At 43.4% G+C, this 23,586-nt stretch overlaps 3 protein-coding genes across 10 annotated transcripts in view; 2 read left to right on the forward strand and 1 right to left on the reverse strand.

The window, feature by feature from the left end:
• The window catches only part of ADCY3 (adenylate cyclase 3), an 82,326-nt gene extending 77,227 nt beyond the window's left edge, over positions 1–5,099 (forward strand). For all 3 annotated transcript variants that reach the window (XM_027113684.1, XM_027113685.1, XM_027113686.1), the window contains exons 19-22: positions 495–614; positions 2,433–2,553; positions 3,197–3,321; positions 4,106–5,099. In XM_027113684.1, the coding sequence (XP_026969485.1) occupies positions 495–614; positions 2,433–2,553; positions 3,197–3,321; positions 4,106–4,288 (549 nt within the window). In that variant the 3' untranslated portion in view covers positions 4,289–5,099. The remainder of the gene's footprint in view (positions 1–494; positions 615–2,432; positions 2,554–3,196; positions 3,322–4,105) is intronic.
• CENPO (centromere protein O) lies at positions 4,330–17,940 on the reverse strand. 6 transcript variants are annotated; one of them, XM_027113687.1, is made up of 8 exons: positions 17,808–17,940; positions 17,175–17,283; positions 15,449–15,618; positions 9,291–9,408; positions 8,342–8,601; positions 7,207–7,378; positions 6,289–6,455; positions 4,330–4,879 (listed from the first exon to the last, which is right to left on the reverse strand). In XM_027113687.1, exons 2-7 carry the CDS (start codon positions 17,218–17,220, stop codon positions 6,319–6,321), a joined length of 903 nt encoding a protein of 300 aa, XP_026969488.1. In that variant the 5' UTR covers positions 17,221–17,283; positions 17,808–17,940; the 3' UTR covers positions 4,330–4,879; positions 6,289–6,318. The 6 variants fall into 6 exon arrangements, with proteins under 6 accessions (XP_026969488.1, XP_026969489.1, XP_026969490.1 ...); XM_027113688.1 differs by lacking the exon at positions 17,808–17,940 and adding an exon at positions 17,606–17,723; XM_027113689.1 differs by lacking the exon at positions 17,808–17,940 and adding an exon at positions 17,596–17,710.
• PTRHD1 (peptidyl-tRNA hydrolase domain containing 1) lies at positions 17,713–21,090 on the forward strand. Its single transcript, XM_027113693.1, has 2 exons — positions 17,713–17,975; positions 20,375–21,090. The coding sequence occupies exons 1-2, from the start codon at positions 17,724–17,726 to the stop codon at positions 20,543–20,545; spliced, it is 423 nt and encodes a 140-aa protein (XP_026969494.1). The 5' UTR covers positions 17,713–17,723; the 3' UTR covers positions 20,546–21,090.
• Positions 21,091–23,586: the final 2,496 nt, after the last annotated feature.

Consider the following 23,586-nt stretch of genomic DNA (forward strand, 5'->3'; position numbering starts at 1 on the left):
GATTGCAGCCCAGGAAAGGCTGCAGAAGTCAGAGGGAAGTTAGAGTTACTCTGGCTGCGTTTCCCCATAAAAGCCCCTCCGCATAACAGAGCCATCTGGAGATGTTGGGTCCCAGGTGAGAGCCTGGGAGATCACCTACAAGTCTGGCCAAAACAAGATCCCGAGGCCCCTCTGATTCCTCCTACCCTCAGATTCAGGTTCAGTAGACATTTATCAGGTAACTTGTATACCAGGGGAAATGCTTTTACATAGATGCTCCCGCCCTAGGAGACTGGCACCTGCATCCCAGGGTTAAGGTGGTAGAAACTGAGGCTCAGAATATCGGGACATTGGCCCAGGATCATGTGGCAGGTGTCGGCTGGATGAAGCTGTTACAGGAAAACATCTTAGATGTCTCCTGGGCTTGTTGTAAACAGGCAAATCTGTCATTTAGTTGTGGCTCATTCATCTCCGTCGACTGCTGACAGTTCTGTCTTCCTTACTACTGGCCTCAGCTCCTGGACAATCCCAAGTTTCGGGTCATCACCAAGATCAAAACCATTGGCAGCACCTACATGGCAGCTTCAGGAGTCACCCCAGATGTCAACACCAATGGCTTTACCAGCTCCAACAAGGTAGCTAACCAGCTCAATGTCTAGAGGAGATGGGGCAAGAGAGAGGCAGCTCACACGTAGCACGTGGGAAACGATGTCATAATAAAAGTAGCTGCCATTAAGTACTGTTGTGCGAAGGGGTCACAGACACACACCCAACAACCAACGCGGTGCAAATATAAAACCAGGTTTACGAGTTTAATAAGCAGAGAGAGGGGAACACACATGGCCCCCCACTGCTGTTCCACAGCTTAGGCCGGGCGTGAGATGGTTTAGGTAACTGTGGCCATATCCTCTTTTTTTTTTTAAATTTATTTTACTGAAGTATAGTTTATTTACAATGTTAATTTGTACTGTACAGCAAAATGATTCAGTTATACACATATACATACATTCTTTTTCATATTCTTTTCCATTATGGTTTATTACAGGATATTGAATATAGTTCTCTGTGCTCTACAGTAGGACCTTGTTTAACCATTCTCTATATAATAGTTGGTATCTGCTAACCCCAAACTCCCAGTCCCTCCCTCCCCCACCCCCGACCTCCTTGGCAACCACAAGTCTGTTCTCTACATCCACGAGTCTGTTTCTGTTTCATAGATAAGTTCATTTGTATCATATAGATCCCACATGTAAGTGATACCATACGGTATTTGTCTTCCTGACTTACTTCACTTAGCATGGTAGTCTCTAGGTCCAACATTCATGTTGCTGCAAATGGCATTATTTCATTCTTTTATAGCTGAGTAATATTCCATTGTATATATGTACCACATCTTCTTTATCCATTGATCTGCTGATGGACATTTAGGTTGTTTCCATGTCTTGGCTATTGTGAATAGCGCTACAGTGAACATTGGGGTACATGTATCTTTTCAAATTAAAATTTTCTCCAGATATATGCCTAGGAATAGGACTGGAGGATCATATAGCAACTCTATTTTTAGTTTTTTGAGGACCCTCCATAGTGGCTGCACCAATTTCCATTCCTACCAACAGTGTAGGAGGGTTCCCTTTTCTCCACACCCTCTCCAGCATTTGTTATTTGTAGACTTTTTAATGATGGCCATTCTGACTGGTGTGAGGTGGTACCTCATTGTAGTTTTGATTTGCATTTCTCTAATAATTAGCAATGTTGAGCATCTTTTCATGTGCCTGTGGCCATGCCCTCTTAATGCTCTATACTTTCATAAGAACCGGGGAGCAGGAACTATCTACACAGTTATGTAACAGTGAAGATGTCCGGGCTGGGGAAATGGTTTTGTTAGGAGAGGGAAGTCGTTAACGCTCACTGGCTGACAGATTATTCTCCTGTTGGCTCAGCCCTGTGAGGCCAGCTGTGCTTAGCGCCAGAGGGAGAGGAAATGAACTGTGGGGACCCTGGTCCCAAGGGCTGTTCTTGAAACATTACCCTAGTTTATTTCACAACTGTGCTGTACAGTGTAAGTCCTACTGCCATATCCACTTTATGGATGAGGTTAAAGAAACACATCTAGAATGGTCATCACCCTCAAGTGCTTACAATTACTTGAAGAAACAAATGAGGACAACGATACAAAATTCAAAGGCCAGGTTCAGATAGGGTGGTGACACGACCCTGCCAGACGCATGGCAGACAGCAGCTGGGCTGGGAAGGATTTGCCTTCCCCACCACCTCTGCCCATCCTTGCCCTGCACCCAGAGGGACCCAGGTGAGCTGTCACAGTGACAAGTCAGAGCTAAAGAGGTCCCTGGCTCCCCTGTGGGAGGAAGTGCAGAACAAGGCCTGTAACTAGCAGGTGAAGGGAAGGAAGGCGCCCGGCGGGCCCTGGCGCTCACGGTTGCTTTCTTGTGCAGGAGAGGTCAGACAAGGAGCGCTGGCAGCACCTGGCGGATCTGGCCGACTTCGCGCTCGCCATGAAAGACACGCTCACCAACATCAACAACCAGTCCTTCAATAACTTCATGTTGCGCATCGGTAAGGCCTCTTGGCTCGCCCACTCCTGCCGTGCTCCCCCTGGTGCAGGGGGCTCGGCAAATCGGGGAGGACGGGGCTTAGAAACACCTGAGGCGTTTGGGCTGGGGAGGTTCATACTCACCGAGCTGGAAGGGACCTTACGGGTCTTTAGGTTGATGATCGAACTGAAAGTGCGATGAAATGGTCAGCCATCCCTGTCCCACGCTGTTGACGATGATGGCCTTCGTTCTGAATCCGGCTGGGACTTGAGTTTGTCTACCTTTCCAGGGAATCTTCTGTGCCTGAGGGCCTTGTTCACCTCAGTCCAGCCTGTTAGGATTCATGTCACCTGCCACCCACTACTGGGAAGGGGGTCTCGATCCTGGGCAAGGTCACAGGAGACTTGAAGTACCAGGTGTGCCAAGAGAGAAACTGGCAACTTCTGTCCTAAATGAGTCAGTATATTGGGGTGGCTGACATTTACCGAGCACAGAGCGAGGAGGGTGAGAAGGACACGTGACTTCTGTCCTCCGGTAGCTTAGGCTTGACGAGGAGTATGTTACATAACTAGGAGCTTTGTGGTTGGAGCCAGGTGGCAAATTCTGTGAGAAGAGTTGGTGGCTTCTGAGATGGGGCTGTGCTGAATTCTGTGCCTCTACCTCAGGCATGAACAAAGGAGGGGTACTGGCTGGTGTCATCGGAGCCCGGAAACCACACTATGACATCTGGGGCAATACAGTCAACGTAGCCAGCAGGATGGAGTCCACAGGGGTCATGGGCAACATTCAGGTACGTCCAGCAACAGAGCCGACCGTGTGCTCAGATCCCAGGGAGTGGAATCGGAATAATGCATGTTTTGCAGGGCACTACTGCCTCCTTTCTGTTGGCCCAGAACGTTAAGTTGGCAATGCTGAGATCAAGGGCCACACTGGGACGACATGCTTCAGTAAAACGGAGAAAATACTTCAAACCCATTTACAAAATGCAGGTTTAACTTCTGGATAAAAGAATGCCCTGCTCGGGCTTCCCTGGTGGCGCAGTGGTTGAGAGTCCGACTGCCGAGGCAGGGGACACGGGTTCGTGCCCCGGTCTGGGAAGATCCCACATGCCGCGGAGCGGCTGGGCCCGTGAGCCATGGCCGCTGAGCCTGCGCGTCCGGAGCCTGTGCTCCGCAACGGGAGAGGCCACAGCAGTGAGAGGCCCGCATACTGCAAAAAAAAAAAGCATGTCCTGCCTCTTGGTTCCCAGTGACCCTTGGGCCTCCAACAGCTCCCCCCCCAAAACCACCCTGATCTGTATCACTGGCTCTGGCAGGAAAGCTCCACAAGAAGGGCAAAGGGGACAGAAAAGCAGCCTTGCCAAGCAAGGCGACCTGTGGCTGACCTCCTAGGAGAGGGAGCACGAAGGTTACAGAGGGGTGGGCCAGGCAAACCCCACCCCCGCAACCGGTACACAGGCTGGAAGGGGCAGAAGAGCGCTGGGAGCCTGTGGATGGGGATCCTGCGTGGGTAGCACCGGGCCCCTCGGCCCAGGTTCACTCTCTAAGCCGACGCTCTCGGTTCTCCCTCTACAGGTGGTGGAAGAAACTCAAGTCATCCTTCGAGAGTACGGCTTCCGCTTTGTGAGGAGAGGGCCCATCTTTGTGAAAGGGAAGGGGGAGCTGCTAACCTTCTTCTTGAAGGGGCGAGAGAAGCCAGCCACGTTCCCTAATGGCTCCTCGGTTACACTGCCCCACCAGGTAGTAGACAACTCCTGAATGGCCTCGAGCCCCCAGAGAGTCCACACGGGAGGGAGAGGGTATTTTCTGGAATCGAAGGCAGGCCTTGGGAAAGGACAAGTGACCAAGTCCCAGCATTCCCAAGCTGTTGAGGTGCACACTCACGTAGACGTTAGGTTTAAAAATCTCAAGCCTTCATCTGTTTATGGATGTGTGAGCTCTGAGGGCGGCCATACTATTCCTTGGTGTGCCTGTAGTGCCTGTAGCTTCCCCAGAGAGTAGGGCTCTTAGGCATAGTATTGGAGTAATCCTTCCAGAGCCCTGGTCTCGACCAGCCCTCCTCCCCCAGAGAGGCCGTGGCCACTGTGAGCAGGAATGTACCAGAGGCAGAACAAGGCTGCTGCCTTTGGGCCCGGCTGGGAGCACAGGTGGGGCAGCTCTGTTTACGACAGGGCTGGCAGCTGCTCTGTCCCCAGCTAGAACTTGGAAGCATTCACTCTGAAGACCTGCTTGCCTCTGTGGTCCGAGTTACGTGAAATGGGCCTCGTCCTGATAATCTTGAAAGGTTCTTCTGGAACCCCAGTCAGTCACCTTAGTCATGAGAGCAGAAAGTGCAATATTTCCTTTTACCTGGTGGGAGGGAGGGAGGGAAAGGGACTTTATTTCTGAAAGAAAAATATATAAACAGATCTTCTACATTTATATTTTTAACTTTCTGTTAAAAAACTTTCCGATATTGCCTTGCCTTTTGAGCTCTTGCTACAGTCGCGTTTGCTACTGCTTTAAAAGCGAATTTACAGGTATTGATAAAGAACAAGACTGTTTTATTAAAAGCTTTATTCAGCTTGAATATGATCATTGGGAAAATTCTGTTACCAGCCCTCACCTGAGAAGTGCTTTGCTGCCTCCCACACTGGTCCTCACCATGTGCCTGGAAGGCAAGAGCTTAAACTAGGACCTTGCTCTCTTCTTAAGCTGCTTCTTTCTAAATGGTGGTCCAAGCTGGCTTGACCATTCCCCTGTGCTCCTCCCAGAGTTAGCTGGGGCTGCCACACCTGCAGGTTGCTGCGTGGCCATCAGGTCTTGGCCTTGGGCAGTACGGGTGGTAATGACTCCTATTTGTGACTGGGGGAGTGGGGCGGGGCGGGAAACGGGACAGGAATTAAAATAGCGCGATGACAGGTTTTTACATCCGAGCACTAGCCCTGCATATACTCCCAAGCCAAGGAACAAAAAGCACCAGCAGAGCAGAGGCCATGGTTACAAGAAGTGGCACCCTAACTGGACCAGGAGATGAGGAAGATACATGTACAGCCAGGGCCTGCAGCTTGCAGGAGAGGGAAGAGACAAAGGAGGGGGATCCGCTTCCCTCTGCAGTGATCAAATTATGAGACTTCTGATCATGCTTTTTTACCGCTGAGCTTATTAATACATTCTGTGCTCTACTAACATGTTCTAGGAAACGACATTAGATACATGGAACCCTCATTATTTTATCCATAGTACTTTCTCATGCCATATTCTTTGTAAAGCAGTGACCTAGAATATTCCATTCCAAACAAAAGATTAAACACACTTCCCTTCTTAACTATATGATTCATGTCATATCATGAACCTAGAGTGTTCTAAGAACTTTCTTTTCAAAAGTCACAGATAAGGAAAGTAAGGCAAAATTACTTGAAGGTATCATAAAAGCTAGAAATACTCTTCAATTGTATGGTACATACTCCCTTTTTCACAAAATACCCTCTATTACCCCCACAGACCACTCTGATTTTTAGCTAAAATGTATGATCAAATCAATATCTCAAGAGAAGAGATACTCTTGAGCATTGTAACAAGTGACCAGGCAATCATGGAGAACTGTCTGAAAATGCCAGGGTCTACAGACTCAAACTTGTCCCTAACCATGCTGGTGAGGTGGGTGTCTGTTCTCATTGCAAGGACGGTCCCCAGGCAAGGAGTCTGAGCCTTTACAACAAACAGTTTTCAGTTCCCAGGACCTTGCTTGCAACTGTGGTCAGTACTAGTTTACTCACTTCTGATGTGTTCCCAATGAAAATAATATTCTAGGAGACCAGGCTCATATCCAGCTTGTCTCCTTTTCTTGCAAATGAAGTAAACACTTGATGTAGGGGCTTTGTAAAAAACAGATTTTCATGGGCTGCTCGCTGTTCTTCCTGTGTGGTGGATAATGCATCTGTCCCTAGAAAAAGATAGAACCTATCAATCTCATTTAGTGCAACTGTAGGAATCAGAACTTGGATCACTAATATTCTGGACACGTCTAACTTTTTTTTTAATTTGGTCTGGAGCTGAGAGAGGCTTGCCCCTTACTGGTCCAATGAAATTTTGAGACCAGAAGCTCTGCCCAGAGAAATCAAAAGCCTATGATGTGAAACCTGTGGCAGCTTCAAAATTTCTGCCTCGTAAAAACATTTTATCCTTTTTCTCATTATCGCCCATGTACTATGGTACACTTAACGAAAACAAAGTCATAGCAAATGTCTCAGCCATCCCTGAAAAATTCTCATTTAGAGAAGTCTCTGGAGAGCTAAGTATATGCTGACTTGTCATGTCTACTTGGTTTCACAGTGAAACAAGTCTTGGCTCTCTCCACCACAGTGACCCTATGACACAGCCTCATTAGCTGTCTGAGAGGGGTCTCCAATGAAAACAAATCATAAGCTGAAAGAACTCTAGCGGAGTTGGATGGAGCAAAGGAGAAAGGAAACCTAGGATAATTGTGTTTACTACTTACAAAGAGGAGAAGAAAATTTGGTAGAAACAAGGAAGATATTCTTGGTATCTGTCTTCATATTTTTCTGTTCATAGTACATAAACAGAAGAAAGTGTCTCAAGAGGCCCAACTGATGTAGTCTATTTCGCCCTGTTTCAATCAATCTGAGTAACCCAGGCATATTATAATTTCTTCCTGGAGGTATCCTTCCTCTTACCTTGGTAAGTAACAGTGACATCAGTTGGAAGAGTTGTCGTGAGGTCCTTATATAGCAGTCTAGCACAAAATGGGAAGGACTGGGCTTCCGGCTCCGCTTTGTAAGTAAATGACAGCACGTTGCACAGTGAGTTTCTCTGCAAAGGCCCAGCCAGAAAGGCTTCAAAGTCACTCTAATGGGGGTGAGGATCAAAAGAGACACAAAGTATATGACAATTACGACTCCAAAGGCAGTGATAGGTTATGCCGCTTCAAACATGTCTACCAAAAACAGGGCCTATTAATTAAATCTCAGAAATAAATGAAGGACAGAGAAAGGCCTGAAAAAAGGACAAATGACAGAGATTTATAAGATAATTAAGAACTGGTAGCAGCCTAGAGTCTAAGTAAATGGCCAGGGGCTGGGGATACAGGGGAGATACTATTTCTGCCAAGAACTGCATTGACATATGTATGGCTGAGATGCTTCATGTCTACATTCACGTACCAATTTGTTTATCTGACAAGCAGGCTACATATCAGTTTAAGTTTATCTGACAACCAGGAGCTTCAGAGTCATTCCAAATGCATAAAGAGGTATAAGAGTCACTTATTTTAAGAGTCACTTATTCCCTATTTGCATTCATTTCCTACCTTTTTTTCCCCTTTTTACCTCAACCCTAAGCTCAACTGCAACCCTAAATAGAAGGTAAGCCAGAGCTTAGGCAAAGATGGAGAGTATTCCTCTGTGGTATTTCAAGAAACCATTATTCTGCTGTGCACCTATACCCAAGGTTCAGCAAGACACCCGGCACATAGTAGGTACTCTATAAATTCCTGTTGAATTAAAAGTATAGCAACTGTACCCTACCACTTTGTGAGGCGAAGGAAGGGTCAAGTTCAAAAGCTTGAGAATCACCATTCATGAGTGAATAATCCCTTAACTGGTATCCATGCTTCAACATCATCCAGAGTTTCAACAGAAGAGAAGGTGGAAAATAGCTTGTATATTAATAAGAAACAAGCATTAGAAGGACAGTGGTCAAACTTCCGGCTCAGAGTTATGAAACATTTGAAAGTACAAAAAAAGAACATGACCCTTTTTCTCCTTTTAAGCTCATCTGGGCTCACAAAATGCTTTATAAGATCGCAGATACCTGAAGTCGATCTGCCTGGTACTTCCTCCCAGAGTAAGCATTCAGGTACTCGCAGAGAGTGAACAGGAAGTGCTGAATATTAGTCTGTAAGTATTTTGCAGATATCTCCTCCAGAGGAATGAAGACTGGAATCGAATGGTGATGTATCTGAAGTGGTTTCCGCATGACAAGGTCCACAAAATAGGAATCCAGCAGATTCCCCTCAAAAGCAGTGCTGATGCAGACACAGACTCCTCGGCTGGTCAGTTTCCCACTGATCCCTGAGACAAATAAGACGATACTTTAAGAGATGTCAGACAGAGGCAGTATCCTAGTCACCTGTGCATCCCAGTCCCCTCAGCACTGCCTAGTTACATACATCATGGGCTCAAATGCTCGTTGAATGAATGACAACAGACTCTTTCTTCTCACTGACTCTAGCTCACTTTGAGTTGATAAAACCACAGAAGAATGGTGGGAAAGAAAGAGCATCCTAAATATTAAATTACTGAGGAAGAGATTTTGAACTTTTCAGTTTACCTATGCTTCTTTTTTCCTGAGTGTCAAATAATTTATGGTAGTCCCCACGTCTTCCCACAATCCTCTTATGATACAGATAATAGGTAAATAAATCCTCATTTTAATGGTGAAACAGAGACTTGAGGGGTTCAAACTATTTGACCAGTGGCATAAAGCAAGCCAGCAGTAAAGGAAGTTCTAGCACACCATCTAGCACACGTCAAACTGCTAAAAATGAACAGTCTAAGCCAGCCACCAGTCAACCTGCTGCTGCACAAAGGGGCCAGTCCTGTAGGGCAAGTTGCCTATGAAGAGCATGCCAGCTTTGTGTGTGTGTGCTGAAGGGGGCAAAAGTCAATGTTCATGAAGTCCAGGACTTATAATACATCTTGCAAACTAACTCACTAGAGACAAGAGACCCAGACTGAAACAGGTCAGAAAAAAACTATACCTGTAAAACGATATGCCTGCAGAATGGCTTTCACGTTTTCCCATTTTCTCTTCAAACTTTCTTGCTCAGTAATCTCTAATGTTTGGTCGGGTTCTACATTGGTAGTAGACGCTTTAACCTGCGAGATATGTAGCAGATCAAACTGGGTACAAAGGGGCATAATAGAAATCCCATGCCCTCACCTACCTGGAAAAAATTTAAATGCACAATATTTTTTTATTATATAAATCGATCAAGAAATGCTACAGTGGCCAGCCACCTGGTGCTATGAATTCACAGCAGAGGAAGAATCTTGTGGGTTAGTGCTAGGAATCAGAAGTAGAAATTGTGCTGGCCTGGACAACAATGAACTTGGTTGGCATGGAGAGTACTGTGAGAGAAGAAAGAAAAGGATGTCAGGAAAGTCTAGGAAGCAAAAACAGCTGCGAAGAGGCAAGGCTGGGAAAGTTGGTTTGGGTCAGACTGTGCAGGTTTTCAAGTGCCAGGATGAGAAATACTGACTCTAAGCCACACGCTGGGAGATACGGCCCAGTAGGAGGTATTGGACTAACTCTCCCTCTGAGACAACTACACAAGCTGGATCAAATACCAAAGAGGAATAAGCAATCATGCAAGTAAACAAACAGAAAATGGCCTGAAGGCACTGGAGAATCACCAAAATAGCCAGATTGAAGACTAAGGATAAATGCTCTGAAGTGAGCTGGGATTTCCTGAGGTTTTCCCCCTCAGAGCATTTGCTGATTTTAATCACAAGGCATACAGGCCAAATAGAAAGCTGCAGGCTAAATTTTGTAGCAGTCTCACCATGCCAGGGAAACAAAAACTGGAGATCAAGGTTACCAGAGCAGCCTTCCTGTGGGTCAAACTATAGAAAAGGGAACCCAACATTCTGCATACAACTTGCCTTCCAGGCACTTGCCAAATCCTAAACTGCCTATGTGTGGCTGGGTACTTAGAAACCAAAACAGAAAGAAGCTCCTGAAAGTTAAAAAGCTAAGCAGAGATTCTGGAGATCAGGGCCTGCCAAAGAAGGGGGATCTTGACAGCTCTGTTCCCAACACACCCAAGCTTTCAAGTGAGGTCCCCCCGCCCCCCACCAAAGGACTACACCCTAGGAGTAAGGGCAAACCAGAAACAGACTACTTCAACGATTAAAGTGATATGCCCATATGCTATCTGCCTGTCAGAAAAAAAATGAAATTCTTTCTGGAGGAAGAGGACATAGTTCAGAATCCCTATATTTTTTCATACGATACGCATCACTGAAAAAAAAAAAAGCATATCAGGGAAGAGGAACAGACCTCTGAAAACCAGGAGAAAAAAGAAGACAACAGAAGCAGATCCAAAGGGATTCAGCTATTTGAGTTATTAGGCATAGTCATTAAAATAGATTAAAAGATGAAGAACTCACACCAAGGGGCTGGAATCTATTAAAGTCAGATGAAAATCCTAAATCCAAAAAATACAATAACCAAAATCAGGAATTCAACAGGTTTAAAAGCTGACTGGACACATAGAAAAAGTAGAAAATAGGTATATTTTCTTATCTAGATTAAAGATATAAGACATAGGTCACAGTAAAAACAAAACAAAAACTCCATACTTGGGAGCCCCAGAAATACAGGAAAGAATGAGGCAGATGCATTATTTGAAAGATGCTGGCCAAATTTTCCAAATAAATGAAAAACAGCAAGTAATTAATTTAAGAAGTGCTACAAACACCAAGCTGGATGAAGAAAGAAAACCAATCCTAGCCACATTATGATATAAAACTGCTAAAACCCAAAGACAGAACCATGAAGCAGCCAAAGGGCAAAGGACACACTATATGCAAACAATAAGACTAACATCTGACAGAAACTATGGAACTAGAAGACAATGGAAAAATGTATTTAAAGTATAAAAGAAAATAAATTTCAATCTATAATTCTATACTGAGCAAAAATACCTTTAAACATGAAAAATATAGTGAAATACGGCATTTTCAGACAAACAAAAATAGAGAATTTATTTCCAGCAAATTTACACTGAAAGTAGTACCAAAAGGAACTACTTACACTGAAGGAAAATAATCCCAGATGAAAATCTGGAAATGCAGCAGGTAATAAAGAGCACTGAAAAAGGTAAATATATATATATAACTCTAAAGCCATAGTGACTATACAAACAAAAGTGTTTCATACAGTTTTAAGTATATGTAGAATTAACATATGACAATAATAACATGAAAGGCTGCATGTGTGGGAGAGAAAAGATGTTAGAAGGTTCTGTAATTATCCAGAAAGTGGTACAAGTACTAATCTAAAGTATATTCTAGTAAGAAAAAAAAGCATGTTTTGTGGAGGATAACCACAAAAAGAATGCTAAAAGCATGTATAATTAGAGAAGTGAAATAATAAAAAAAGATCAATCCAAAAGGTGGAAAGAAAGGACAAAAAAGAAACAAAGAACAAATAAGATCATAAATAATAACATGGTAGACTGAGATCCAGATATGTTAGTAATCATATTAAAAGTTCATGGACTAAATACTTTAATTAAAAGACAAAGACTGCCAGGCTGGATTAAAAATGTCTAACTATATGCTATTGATACTTACAAGAACATGAGCTGTTGTAGTGATACTAATATTTGACAAAGTTGACTTTAAGAAGTTTAACTAAAAGAAAAGGGAACATTTCATAATGATAAAAGTTAAGTCAACCAGGAAGATATAACAATCCTAAATTTGTTTGGACCTACTATACAGCAAAATGGAATGAAAGGGAAAAAAATGTACAAATCCACAATTACAGCAGGAGATTTCAACACATTTATCCCAGTAACTGATAAAACAAGTTGACAAGTAAATTAGTGAGGATATAAAATATCTGAACATCATGATGAACATATTTGGTCTATTTGATAGAGAGAATACAGTACCCCAAAATGCAAAACCCACATTTAATGCACATGGAACATTTATCAAAACATTTATCAAAACATGCTGGGTCATGTTCTTTGATCACAATGGAATTAAGCTATAAATCAGTAACTAAAAAAATTACTAACAAATCCCCCAATTTTTGGAAATTAAGCAATATATTTCTAAAACAAACCTATGGGAAAAAGAAGATATTACAATGGAAATCAAAAATATTTTGAATTGAAATAATGAAAACATGATATACCAAAACTTGTGGGATATAGCTAAAGCCATGTGCTATGAACTGAATGTTTGTGTCCCTCAAACTTCAGAAACCTAACCTAAAGCCCAATGTGATGGTATTTGGAGGTGGGGCCCTTGGGAGGTGATTAGGTCATGATGGGGGAGCCCTCATGAATGGGATTAGTGCCCTTATAAAAGAGATGCCAAAGAACTAGCATGCCTCTTCCGGCATGTGAGGTTACAGTAAGACCACAATCAAAGAGGTAGTTAAGTCCTCAGACACTGAATTTGCTGGTGCCATGATCCTGGACTTCCCAGCATCTAAAACTGTAAAAAATAAATATTTGTTGCTTATAAGTCATCCAGTTTATGGCACTTTTGTTATTGTGGCCCATATGGACTAAGATTCTATGCTTAGAGGGAAATTTATAACCTTAAACACATACAGGAGAAAAGAAGACTTATAAAACAATAAGTGTTCATCCCAAGAAGCTAGAAGATACGCCATGTACACTGACTGGAAGACACAATACTATAAAGATTTCAGTCCTCTCCAAATCAATATATAGATTCAGTGCAATTCCAATCAAAGCCACAGGAGGTTTCTTTTTGGAAACTGACAGCCGATTCCCAAATTTATGCGAAATTCGAGGGGCCAACAATAGCCAAGATAATTCTGAGGAAGACCTAAACTATAGGTATCAAAACTTTCAATAATAAACCTCTGGTACTAGCACAAAGACAAACAGACCAATGGCACAGAACAGAACTCAGAAGCGGGCCCACAGTGGACCCAAAGACCCACTGCAATACAGTGGGAAAAGAGTGGTCTTCAAGAAGTAGTACTGGATGAACTGGATATCCATATGGAAAAAAAAAAGAAGTATGACCTCTATTTCACACCATACACAAAAATCAATTTCAGAGGGACTGTAATTCTGAAAATAAAAAGTAAAATAAAGCTTTTAGAAAATAACACAGAATATCTTCATGTTCTTAAAGTTAGGCAAAGATTAAAAGGAAACAAGAACGGTAAGCATAAAGTTAGATTCCTCAATCAAACGTCATTAAAATGCAGACTTTCTTCTCATCACATTGGTAGAGAGTGAAAAGGCAAGCCAGTCTTTAAAAGAAGATCTGGGGCTTCCCTGGTGGCGCAGTGGTTGAGAGTCCGCCTGCTGATGCAGGGGACACGGGTTCGTGCCCCAGTCCGGGAAGATCCCACATGCCGCGGAGCGGCTGGGCCCGTGAGCCATGGCCGCTGAGCCTGCGCGTCCGGAGCCTGTGCTCCGCAACGGGAGAGGCCACAACAGTGAGAGGCCCGCGTACCGCAAAAAAAAAAAAAAAAAAACATAAAAGAAGATCTGGAATACAGATACACAAAAAATAACTCATATCCAAAATGTGTAAAGAATTCTACAATTTAATAAGAGATATACAGCCCAATAAAAATTCTGCAAAAGTCTTAAGTTCACAAGAGAAGATTTTCAAGTGTCCAAACAGGTACTTAAAACCATCAGTTATATAGGCGAACGCGAATTAATCCACAATGATTTACTCCCACACTCTAGAATGAAAAATTTCTAAAACTGACAACACCAAGTATCAGTAAAGATGCAGAACAATGGAAACCTTATACACTGTTGCTGGGAATGTAAAATTGGTACAATAACTTTCAAATACTGTTCGACAGTATTTACTAAAGATAATCTGCATACCCTGTGACCCAGCAATTCAACAGAAAAGTATATATTTTTATATCAAAAGACAGGAACAACAATGTTCACAGCAGCATTATTCTTAATAGCCCCAAAGTGAAACAATCCAAATAACTCAAATGTCACCAATAAGTACAATAAGTAAAACAATTGTGGGATATTTCTTCAACGGAATAATTATATAGCAATATAAAAGAGTGACCACAGCATGCACCAATATGGATGAACCTCACAGAGATAACATTCAGCAAAAGCAGCCCGACATAAGAGTTTATACTTTTTAAATTTATGTAAAGCTCCATAACAAGTAAAACCAATGTATAGTAACAGAAACCAGAATAGCAGTTACCTTGAGGGAAATGACTAGGAGGATTTAAGAGGGAGACTTCTTGGGTGCTGGTAGTAGTCTACACTTTGATCTGTGTGGTACTTACCAGGGTGTGTTCGTTCTGTAAAAGGATCTTCAGATTTGTGCACAACATATATACACATATGTGTGTATGTGTATACATATATATATATATATATTTTTACTTTAATAAAAAAGGAAGGGGGGAGGAAGAGAATGGAGGAAAGGGGGAAAAGGAAGAGAGGGAGGGAAGACAAGAAAAAGAAGGCTGACCTTAACCCAGGAGGAATGAATAATTACTGACACTTTGAGCAAGGAAACTTGTAATTTAATGAAAAATGTAGTGTTTTATGAAGATTTTCTTGGCTGTGCGGAATTTATCAGAGAAGTATAAATACCAGAAGAAAACAAACTAGCAGACTGCTGCAATAATCCCGCCATCTAAATCACCTGGTAAATATTTAGGACCCATGTGGATAATACGTGCTCTACAGCAGGGGGTGGGGGAGGGGCACAAAGACAATCTAAAGAAGAATTTGACAGGTTTTACTAACTGAACCTGGGCTAGAGAGAAAGCTGAAAAGAGGGAAAAGTCAAAGTTTACTGTGAGGTTTCAGGTTGGGTTATAGAAAGATGGTGCTAATGACAAAAGTACCAATGACTCAAGTCTGGCTGAGATTAAGGTAACAGGCTCATGTCTATGAGGGCAGGTTTAAGAGATTATTATGAAGAATTCGCCTGGCCCATCAGTAATGCCTGCCAGCTGTTAGCGGGTATTGACATTAGCCGACTCTACAGATTTGATCACTTGAGGGATCAAGGACTGAAATCCATCCAGTAAGACCACAGGTAAAACGTATTACACAAATTTGCTAATTCCCAGATCACGTTTGTTTTTTACACCCTAGGAAAGCCTGCCAACGTCGGTCACCCTTCTACTCACACTAGCTTGATGTTGTTTCACTTCAGCCCTCAGCTTATCTCGCAGACGTCTCAGTTCATGAATCCTGGTTCCAAGAGCACTTTCCTCTGCCTGTGCACTCTGTGGCTCTTCCATTTTTTTACGGGATCTGCTCACTTGAGTCTCTAGTCTTTCCAAGTGAGCTAAAACACCTGAGGGAAGTAAAAAGGGAGTTTCACAAGAAGCTAAGGATTTCTAACCCCAGGAACGGGAAGCACTTCAGGGAAGAACAGAGGGTGACCCTTTATCCAGAACTCTGTGGTCAGCTAAACTGGAGACGTTGCCAACAATTTATAAAACAGGAGGAGCTGACAACAGAAGTCAGTGATCAGCAACCTCTTAGGCCGAACACTGACCTACAAGCAGTCCCTGACCAAGACACTGTTCAAAAAGGGCATCATCTGAAAATGGCTAATCTCAGTTATCTATGATAATAGTGACCCAGAGGAAAACAGGGTCACCAAATTCAGACTCTCTCAGAAATTGTTTTTTTTAATGCAGAATTGTTTTTCTTGGTTTTACGCATGTTTTCCCAAAGTGCTAATGCATAACTGGATTTAGACATCCACAGAGGCTTGAATAAGTACTCTGAAAAGTATTAGGAGCATAGGACTATAAAGGCACACACTGAAAGGAACCGTCCACCAATATTACTGGGTATCAGACAGGAAAACAAGCTCACCAACAGATAGAAATTCAGAGGCAATCTCAGATCCTAAGAGACTAACTAAAGACCAATATAGTAAAGGTCACAGTTTCATAATGCTAATCAACTCTAGCAGTGAAGCATCTGTGAACATTTCCTACATATTAAGACACTTGTGGGGCTTCCTTGGTGGCACAGTGGTTAAGAACCCGCCTGCCAATGCAGGGGACACAGGTTCAAGCCCTGGTCCGATAAGATCCCACATGCCGCGAAGCAACTAAGCCCATGCGCCACAACTACTGAGCCCACGCGCCTAGAGCCCGTGCTCCACAACAAGCCACCGCAATGAGAAGCCCGCGCACTGTAACTAGAGAAAGCCCGCGTGCAGCAACGAAAACCCAACACAGCCAAAACGAAATAAAATAAATTTATTAAAAAAAGAGACACTTGTGCTAGATCCTTTACTTGCAAAGCATGCAAAGAATTAAAGCATTTATTTAATATTTCCTATGCATTAGGCATGTGCTAAATGCTTCACTTGAAAAGCATTAAAAGAATTACTTATCTAATTTCCACAGCCACCACCACAATGCTATTATTCCTCTCCATTTTCCAGATGAAAACACTGAGGCAGAGAAAAGTAAAATAACTTGCCCAAGGCCACAGTATTTATAATGGCAGAGCCAGGACTCCAACCCAGGTCTGACCAATACCAGTCACTGCCTCTTCCATGGGAGTAATGCATAAATGGCTCCCCCCAAATCCTGGGAAGAGTACAGAAAGCTCATTGGCTAGAACTGTAGCTCTGAATATGAACGCTTAGCATACTAGGAATGCAACCTATTGGTCTAGAAAGGGATAAGAGCCTAGAATATGTGAAGTAATTTTTCCTGCTCCAATGATCTTAGCTGCCTGTCCCTTTAAGTCTTCAATGTTAGTTCCTTTCACTATCCTGCTCCCAAACAGGACAGGTCACACATCGGTTAGAGGAGGGAAAGGCTTTCAACCTGCGCGTTGTTTGGGCAGCAGGAGTAAGGGGGGGAAAGGCGACCCTTTGAATACCTCCTCTGGACTCGCCGTCTTGACTTAGAGTATTCGCCAGCTCCATCTCCTCCTCAGATTTCCAAGAGCCTTGCTAGAAAGCTGTCCAAGCACCAGTAATAGGGCTGTCCTTGGAGACAAAATAAAATGGCAAGAATCGATTCATATTCAGACAAACCTAGAGGGCAGGCACACGCAACGCTGGTACGCACCCGTGCGCCCCGGACACCCCAAGTGTCGTCGCTAGGACTCCCCTTCCCTGACCCGCCCGGTCCGCTCCCCGGGTCCGAGTCGGCGGTGTCCACGTCTACCTCCCCGCCCCTGCGCGCTCCTAAGGCGCCGCGCCTCTGGTTCCTCCGGGCTTCCTTGCACACGGAAGGAGCTGTAAGAATGCCGCTCAGCCTTCCACCCTATCACGGTCCCGACCGCCACTGGGTCTTACTTTCCCTTACTTCCTCTCCTCTGGCTGTTCCCGCTTGCCTTCAAATCCAAGCCAACCGGTCCCAGCGTGCTTTGCACTCCCAACGTACAAAAACATGGCAGCACTCAGGGCCCCTCCCTGATCCCGGCATGCATCGGAGGATAGGCCTGGCCTTTAAGTTGTGCGGGAAGATGGCGGCCGCTGGCGCAGAGCCGCAGATCCTGGTACAGTACCTGGTGTTACGAAAGGATCTATCACAGGCGCCGTTTTCCTGGCCAGCGGGCGCATTGGTAGCACAGGCTTGTCACGCAGCCACCGCGGCCTTGCACATTCACCGGGACCACCCGCACACGGCCGCTTACCTCCGGGAGCTGGGGCGCATGCGCAAGGTGGTCCTCGAGGTGAGGCGCGGGCGGAGGGGGAGGGGCCCTGAGGATATCGAGACCGGAAGAGGGTGTCGTCTTGAGTTGGAGGGCCTAACTTCATGGAGTGGGTGTGGCATTAGTGGGGAGGGGTGTTTCACTTACAAGTTTTGGTAAGGTTCCTGGGGCTTGAGCTATTGCCCAGGGAGCCTTACCTTGACTGGGCGGGGCCTGACGGTGTGACGAGTGGACATCGGGCCCGTTATAAATGCTTCCCGCACCCCTTCGGTCTTACCTGCGTCCCTCTTAAACAGATGCCTGTGAGGGCGGAGGCTGGTGGAGCGACACCCGCCTTTCTACCTGTGCACTGCGCCGGCCTTTTAATGGCTGCGCAGAAAAGTACCGTCCTTAACCCTCTTCGCAAAACCGATCCAGAAGGGTAAGGACGCGGGGTTCCTTATTGCAAGTGAAGTCAAACTGGAGCATTTACCTGGTTCTGACGCCAAATTATTTGAAAATAAATGTGAACCCTAGTATAATTTGAACCTAGCATCAGACGTAAGGTTCTTTTTACAGATAGCCAAACAGATCTTACCCTTACCTTCTGTCAATTCTGCCTCTAGAAATGTATCCTAAGAAAATAGCAAGATGCACCCAAAGAGCGTTGTACAAGGATAGGAGCATTTTATAATAGTAAAAAAAGTGGAAATCACTAAATTTCCAGTACGATGAATTGTCTAAACTTATGCCCTTATAATGGATTATTACGAAACTAGCATAAATCATGTTTTTGGAGCATATTTACCTGGCATGGAAGAGTGCTCATGATGCGATTCTAATTGAACTATATATTCTACATACAAAGTGATCCAGATTTTGAAAGTAAGAACTAAGAAAATATATCCAAATATTAAGTAGTGAGTGGGTAGTGGAATTTTGGTTATTTTGTAATGCTTCTCTTTTTTTTTTTTAGTTTCCTACATTAAGCACACATTTTATAATGAAAAAAATATTGCTTTCATTTTAAAGCAATTTTCTTCTCATAAAATTTATTTATTTTAATAAATAAACCTGGGGTGGAGGGGTTGGGTAATTCCTTCCTGGCCAGCTGGCAAAAGCAGATCATTTTTCAAGAGAAAAATTGCTGTTGGGTAATGAAACATTAAACTGTAACCTGTAGGAAAATGTCTTGAGAATCTATAAGTAGGCAGAAAAGAAACAGATAGCTTTTTCCTTTAGATTCCTTTTATAGGATTTTATAGGAAGGCTTCAAGAAATCATGTAGTTCAGACATCCCCCACTCCCTTGCTTTCAGGCAGATAAAATATTTACCCCTTTTCTCAGATGAGATATCTGAAGCCCACAGAGATTAAGTGACTCCTCTGAATTTAAAAGACATCTCATGATTCTGTTGTTAGCTATGACTCAAGAAAGGGCCGTAGGAGTCACCACTGATTAAATAAAGGTGGTGCTGTAGCCATAAAGACCAATAAAATATAAGACAGTGCCAAGATTAACTCCATTTACTGGGTGCTTTGTGTCAGGCACAGATCTGAGCCTGATTTCATTGAATCTCACTACTACTAGGAAGCATTATCGTCCCATTTTACAACAGGGACACAAAGCTTCAGCTAAGTCACATAACTTATCAAAGAGCACACAAATCAGTAAGTGGTAGAGCAAGGGTTTGGACTCACTCTAACTTGTACTGTGCTGCTCCTGGTGCTGAAGAAGGAGGGAGGGGAAGTCAATGCATTCTTCTTCAGCATGCCCAAAGGACTCAGCAGATTAAGAGTGGCAATCCCAGCATCCTCTAATTTGATTAAGACAAACCTCTAGTTATCTTAGTGGCTTCTGCCTTCATAGGCAAAAAAATACACCTTATGCAACATAACACACTAAGTATCTTTATTTTCTGAGTGATAGCTATGCTATTTCCTGTAATGGGATTCAGCATGGGTGATAAAGATGATGAGAAACAGTTTCAGAAGGACACTAGAGAATAGTTTGCCCACGCTTGAGTTAAAAACTGGGAACTATCCTGGCGGAAAGAAAATCCTTCTAGGTTTGTGTGGACTAGGGTGGAAGTAGGAGGGAGGTGGAGGTGATGTGATTTTAGAAATCCTTCCAGTAGTCAGCTCTTAAAGTCAGAGCTGGCTGAGGGATTAGGGATGCTGTTTAGGCACCAGAACTAGAAAATGTGTAGAGCATAATTACTGACAATGCATTCCCACCCCCACTCCCACCCTTCAGAGAGTGAATGGCAAATGGAGCAATGAAGCTGTTGTTTCTAGAGACATGCTCTACAGTTCCTTCTTTGGTAGAGCTGTGCCTCCAGTTTCAGTTAAGAGGAGCCCCCCTCCATACTTTTTTTTTTTTTCCTTTGCCTTTTGTCACTTACTAAATGGGCTTTTCAGTCTGTGTTCTGCTCCTTGTAGGCCCCAGATGAGACCACCTTAAAGTTGCTGGCAGAGACGCTGCAACAGAAGAACATTGACCACAAGCTGTGGGTGGAGCAGCCAGAGAACATCCCCACTTGCATTGCACTCCGTCCCTACCCCAAGGAAGAAGTGAACCAGTATTTGAAGAAGTTCCAATTGTTCAAATGACTGAAGTTATCAATTGCTTTGATATGTTTGAGTATCAGCTGGATCCAGAAACTGCACGCCGTCCATCCCTAAGCACCGTTGTACTCCTTTCAGTGGCAATTCCCTTCCCTTTAAACTATGACAGTTAGTTTCCTGAGGGTCAAAACATGTTCATATTAAAGTTGTCATTAATAAGTATTTTTAATTATTTATAAGTTCAGATGGGGAAAGTAGGTGAGTAGCATTATCATCTATGGGTCATTGCTCAAATAGAAGATTTGGTTAGACTCCTATATAGGGATCAAGGAAATACCCTTACTTTTTTGTTGGGAATAATAGAGTTCTTCCAGTTACCCAGGTTTAAAACTTTTCCTTTGAATTCCCTATTTCTTACTCACATCCAGGTATTGTAATCATTGAATCTTGGACACCATCAACTTTAAGATATACCATTATTTTACGTGTTGTTAAGAAAGAAGAAATGCTACCAATTAAGCTGAGACATGTAATTTCATTTCAAAGATGTTAAAATTTATTTGATTTAATAAAATATGTGAAGTGCTACATCTATTTTCTTATAGTTTCCAGTGCCACCACCCTGAATCAGGCTCTCATTTCGCTCACGAGTGTCCCACTGGTCTGCTCACCTAGCGTATCCTGGTTACAAGGCAGCAAGCATTCTGCCACCAGGTTCATATATTGATAGGATCACTGAGCACCCTTTTCAGTATAGGCTCCAACTTGCCCAGGAATAAAGTCAAGATTCCTTAGCTTAGCCCTCAGGCCCTCCACGTTTATATTTCCTACCTTTTTAGGTGAATCTTCTATTCCCTGATCCAAACTTGATGTATCAATGAAGACTCCAGTTGCTGCCCTCTAGTCTCTGGCCTGGGAGTCGAATGTTAGTACTCTCCCCCTCCCTTTCCTGCCTCTGGACTGAAACTTTGTGGCTCAAGTGCTATCACTGTCACAAAGTCTTACGCAGCCAAAAATGATAGCTCCCTTCTCTGAACATCTATTATAACACTGTTGAGTGCTTAAAATATTTCTATAAACATTTGGAGACATCTACTGAAATTGTTTGGACATCTGTGAAGCAAAGTTTATAAAGGGTCATTTGTTCAACAGATATCTGTTGCATGTCTACTGTGGCAGGCTGTACTAAGAGCTGAGGATACAAAGGTGAATAAAAGTTTTTGCCCTCAGGTAATGAAGAATCTAGTGAGAAGACAGATATATAGATATTAATACAGAGAGAAATGTACAAGGTAAAATGGGTACACTTCCCCCCACCCTCTAGATACCAAGACTGCCAAGCTACTAGATAGGAAGATTTTCCTTTATAAGAGATGGTCACTTGAAACTAGGAGAGTTGATAGGGTCTCCCAGGGAGAATTGGTAGAGTGCTGAGGGCAGAACCAACCCCAGGAACCCAAGTGAACAGAGTCTCAAGGGGGAGAGAGCAATCAAGGGCAGCACAGAATTTCACTAAATAAGAAATGAAAACATTTAGCAATTGGGAATATGTTGATTAACTTGGTGAAAGCAGTTTAAATAGTATATGAGGTGGGAATCAGATTGGAACCTACCGACAAGAATGGGAGGGGAGGTAAGAGGTGGGGACTATTTTAAGAAGCTTGAATGGGAGGAGAGAGGACAGTGGGGGCTGGAAAGGTGAATGCTGGGTCCCAAAGGGGAATTTACTTAGACGCTTGAGCAAGTTAATAGGTGAGAAGGAGGAGAAGGAGAAGAGAGACTGAAGTTACTAAATGGAATAACTGATAAAAGAAGTTCAGGAAAAAATGAGAAGTGGTAGGGTCAAGGGCATAAGGAAGGACAGGCCTTGAATAGAGAGAGAGAGAGAAACCTTTTCTGAGACTAGAAGAAAAGAAGTGGGGAAAAGGTATGAATATACATGAGTTTATAGTGGAAGAAATACCTGTTGACTTAATTTTCTTCTACGAAGCGGGAAGCACATAGCCTTTCATAACACTGAACAAACTTACTGAGCACTGTATTACATGGCATAACATAGTGGTTAAAGTTCAGACCCTGGTAGCAAACAGCCTGAGTCCAAATCCTGGCTCTCGCATATTTCAGCTGTGTGAACTTGGGCAAGTCACTTCACTCGAGTTCCCTGAGCCCCAGGACCTTCATCTGTACAACAGGGATTTACAGGAGTGCTCTGTGGATTAGATGTGTCAGTATGTACAAATCCCTTGGAACAATGCCGGGGCACTTGGTGCTAGAACCTGAGCATAAAAATATAAGACATGGCCCTTAAGGAGCTTTCCTTAAGGGAAAGCCATGAGTCATGTAAGCCAGTCTAATTCCTTTTCTGCTAGGGAGTGATGCCATCCACTCCCTGCTACTTCCATTCAAGACAATTAGGAAAACGTTTCCAAATGACACTGTATTTTTTTTTAACGTATTTTTTAAAATTCAAATTCTGCAGTAAGACAGTGAGAAAGCCAGAGAGAGATGAGTGTCTACACACCTGGGAAATAACGCTCTGGTAAATCCCTAAAGCAGGGAGCACAAATAGCATAAATTTCTACCCAAGTGAGGAAAGGACAGGCACTCATGTGCTGACCCAAGTGAGAACAAGACAGTAGCAGGGAAGTGGCAGATTTTCTTATTAGAATCAGCTAAGCTCATTATCATCTGAACTAGATCAGCTGTTCTCAAAGCATAGTCCCTAGATCAGCATCACTTGGGTACTTATTAGAAATATAAATTCTCAGGCCCTATCCCAGACCTACTGAATCGGAAACTCTGGTGTTATCTAGAAGCAGCCTGGTCCCAGGAGGCAGGCAACCTAAAAAGTGTACGATAAATGTGTGTGATTTACAATCAACACATTAGGATAGTGTATGATGTGCTTACAGGAAGGAGTCAAGATGGAGAGGAAGAATCTGGCACTAAGTACACTGTATCTGGCCTTGTATACCAAATTTACAAAAAACGGATCCTCCAATGGAGCAAAGTCTGTGCTGCAAGACCTAGAATAGGTGACAAATCCTTGAAAAAGAGTCTCCTATGCTTTGCTAAGTTTCTTACAT

The sequence above is a fragment of the Aethalodelphis obliquidens genome, unplaced genomic scaffold (assembly GCF_003676395.1).
Source record: "Aethalodelphis obliquidens isolate GAN/ISIS:26980383/991018 unplaced genomic scaffold, ASM367639v1 scaffold12, whole genome shotgun sequence".
Taxonomy (NCBI): Eukaryota; Metazoa; Chordata; class Mammalia; order Artiodactyla; family Delphinidae; genus Aethalodelphis; species Aethalodelphis obliquidens.

Coding starts and splice junctions, on each gene's coding strand:
- CENPO (XM_027113687.1), bottom strand. CDS start 17,220: ATGGAGCTGGCGAATACTCTAAGTCAAGACGGCGAGTCCAGAGGAG. Junction 15,619..17,174: donor AGACGGCGAGTCCAGAGGAG/GTATTCAAAGGG, acceptor TACTTCCCTCAG/GTGTTTTAGCTCACTTGGAA. Junction 6,456..7,206: donor TGTCACTGTTACTTACCAAG/GTAAGAGGAAGG, acceptor ATCTTTTTCTAG/GGACAGATGCATTATCCACC.
- PTRHD1 (XM_027113693.1), top strand. CDS start 17,724: ATGCATCGGAGGATAGGCCTGGCCTTTAAGTTGTGCGGGAAGATGGCG. Junction 17,976..20,374: donor TGCGCAAGGTGGTCCTCGAG/GTGAGGCGCGGG, acceptor TGCTCCTTGTAG/GCCCCAGATGAGACCACCTT.